This window comes from Carlito syrichta, unplaced genomic scaffold, assembly GCF_000164805.1.
Source record: "Carlito syrichta isolate Samal-C Ts95f unplaced genomic scaffold, Tarsius_syrichta-2.0.1 Scaffold302842, whole genome shotgun sequence".
NCBI classification, from domain to species: domain Eukaryota; kingdom Metazoa; phylum Chordata; class Mammalia; order Primates; family Tarsiidae; genus Carlito; species Carlito syrichta.
The window spans coordinates 350,214-352,465 of NW_007246938.1; the positions used below are offsets into that span (position 1 = coordinate 350,214).

The 2,252-nt window shown below is 37.8% G+C and overlaps 1 protein-coding gene across 1 annotated transcript in view; it reads right to left on the bottom strand.

The window, feature by feature from the left end:
* ZFR (zinc finger RNA binding protein) overlaps positions 1 to 2,252 on the bottom strand; it is a 70,756-nt gene that overhangs the window by 68,163 nt on the left and 341 nt on the right. Inside the window, exon 2 of the mRNA XM_008057178.2 lies at positions 363 to 645. Coding sequence (XP_008055369.2) covers positions 363 to 645 — 283 coding nt within the window. The remainder of the gene's footprint in view (positions 1 to 362; positions 646 to 2,252) is intronic.

Consider the following 2,252-nt stretch of genomic DNA (forward strand, 5'->3'; position numbering starts at 1 on the left):
TGCCGGACCCCAGTAGGTCAAGGCTGCGGTGGCTGGGAGCAGCCACTGCACTCCAGTCTGGTCGACAGAGTGAGACTCCAACTCAAAAAAAAAAAAAAAAAAATTAAAGCAAACATATATACATATATATGAGTGAATTAGACAGGGAGGACAGAGGGAGGAGATTACAAAGCTCATTGCAAGGAAACGTAATGATTGGACTAGGTTTCCAAACTACCTAAGACTACCTACCTACTTGCTTTTCTCTTTCAAGAGATGTGTGTTTTGGAAAACCCAAGTTTGAGAATCACTGGCTTAGGCATTATACCCTTAGGTCAGTGAAGTCTGCATGCTAAGTCTACCGAGATTAGTAGTTTTCTTACCTGGTAGTTTTGTGTGGTAGCTGGAGGTGGTGGCGGTGGTGCTTCTTGTTGCCTCTGGGTATAACCATAGTCAGTTGCTGTGTGTGCAGTGGGGTAGCCTCCATAAGCAGCAGCTGTCGCAGCTGCTGCAACAGCTACTGGAGCAGGCCTGGCAACTGCAACTGTGGCGGCTGCTGGTGCATAGGCAGCAGTAACTGTGTGAGCAGCTACTGGAGCCTGATGGACAGTGTAGCTAGCAACTGTAGTTGGATGAGAATAGGCTACACCCGAAGCTGGTTGCTGGCTATATTGTGGAGTAGAAGAATAAATATAATACCAATTTAAAATCCAGGAATTAATAAACTTGAATAAAAAGTTATTTATCAACTGAAATAATAAGCACATTTGCAAGTAATTTAATCATGACTACAAAAGGCCAAGTATTTGAACTCAATACCTCCTGCTCAATACCATATTTGTTACTATTTTATAATTTTCATTCCTTAATCTCAATATATTATAGTCACACATATTATGTTTCAGATCACAAATTATATCAGAAAGATAACAAACTAGGATAAAAAATAGTATTCGAAAGAAAAGAAAAAAATGATCAAATTAGGAATCTGAAAAAGTATTTGTCATTTGTAAAGTTCTTTATTATGTTATATAATCTTAAAAATCTCTAAAAAGAAACCATAAGAAAAATACTGTATTCTAATCCCAATCACAAAAAAATTTTAAGGTAGAAACAGTTGACCAGTTGATTTTAAAAAACACGTCTGTTGCTTTAGGACAGTGGTTCTCAACCGGGGAAGGTTTTTACTCCCAGGGGACACATGGCCATATCTGAATAGAATTTTTTTTTTTGAGTTGGAGTCTCACTCTGTTGCCCAGACTGGAGTGCAGTGGCACTATCACAGCTCACCACAGCCTCGAACCTCTGGGCTGAGGCAATCCTTCCACACCAGGGCTCTAGAGACATTTTTGATGTTCGAACTGCAGAAAAGATGGTGACAATATGTGCTATTAACATCTAGTGAGTACAGGCCAAGGATGCTGTTACACATCCTACGTGTATAGGACAGCCCCCATAACAAAGAATTATTTAAAGTATGGCAATAGTTATAAGATTGAGAAGTCCTATTCTATGGTACAAGAAGAATAATGGACTACTTATTATTTTAGACAAATTTTGCAGCTTTTAGGCAGCATTTCATTAAATTTACTTTTCTCTTAAAAACTACAATAGCACATGTAAAAGGAGACCTGAGTTAGATGCTTTGCAATTATAACCATTTTAATCTCAAAGAGGCAACAACATTTTCCAAAACAATAATCAAATGAATTTCCAGCTAAAGTTCCTGGAGTATAATGTTTACTTTAACTTTTAAGTTGAGAGCCTATGTCACATAAAACCAAAGGCCTACAGATGTTAGCATATGAAAGTGCATTTCTAATCCTAGGTTCTCTGAGTAATACATTCAAATTCTATGGCTAATGCTATATTACCAAGGCAGAAACATCTTCTTAAAAAAAGGAGAGCCCCAACAGTTATTTAGCTAGCAGGTTTTAGCTGACCACAGTTTTAGTATGAGACAACAATTAAGAATAGCCAAGGGGGGAAAAAAAGCTAAGCTGCGCTAATAAACTAAAATATCTGATTAACGAGTAATAGTACAGAGTATTCTGCAAGGTGTACATGGTACCATAGAAATATAGTATAGAATTAAAACTTGAGGCTATCATATTTTAACTGTATTATAGAAAATACTGACAAATTAGGGTGTGCCCAAAGAGAATCAATGTGAAGCTTATAGATATGGGGTTTTTTTTTGTTTTTTTTTTGAGTTGGAGTCTCACTCGGTCGCCCAAACTGGAGTGCAGTGGCCACTTCCGGCCACCGCAGCC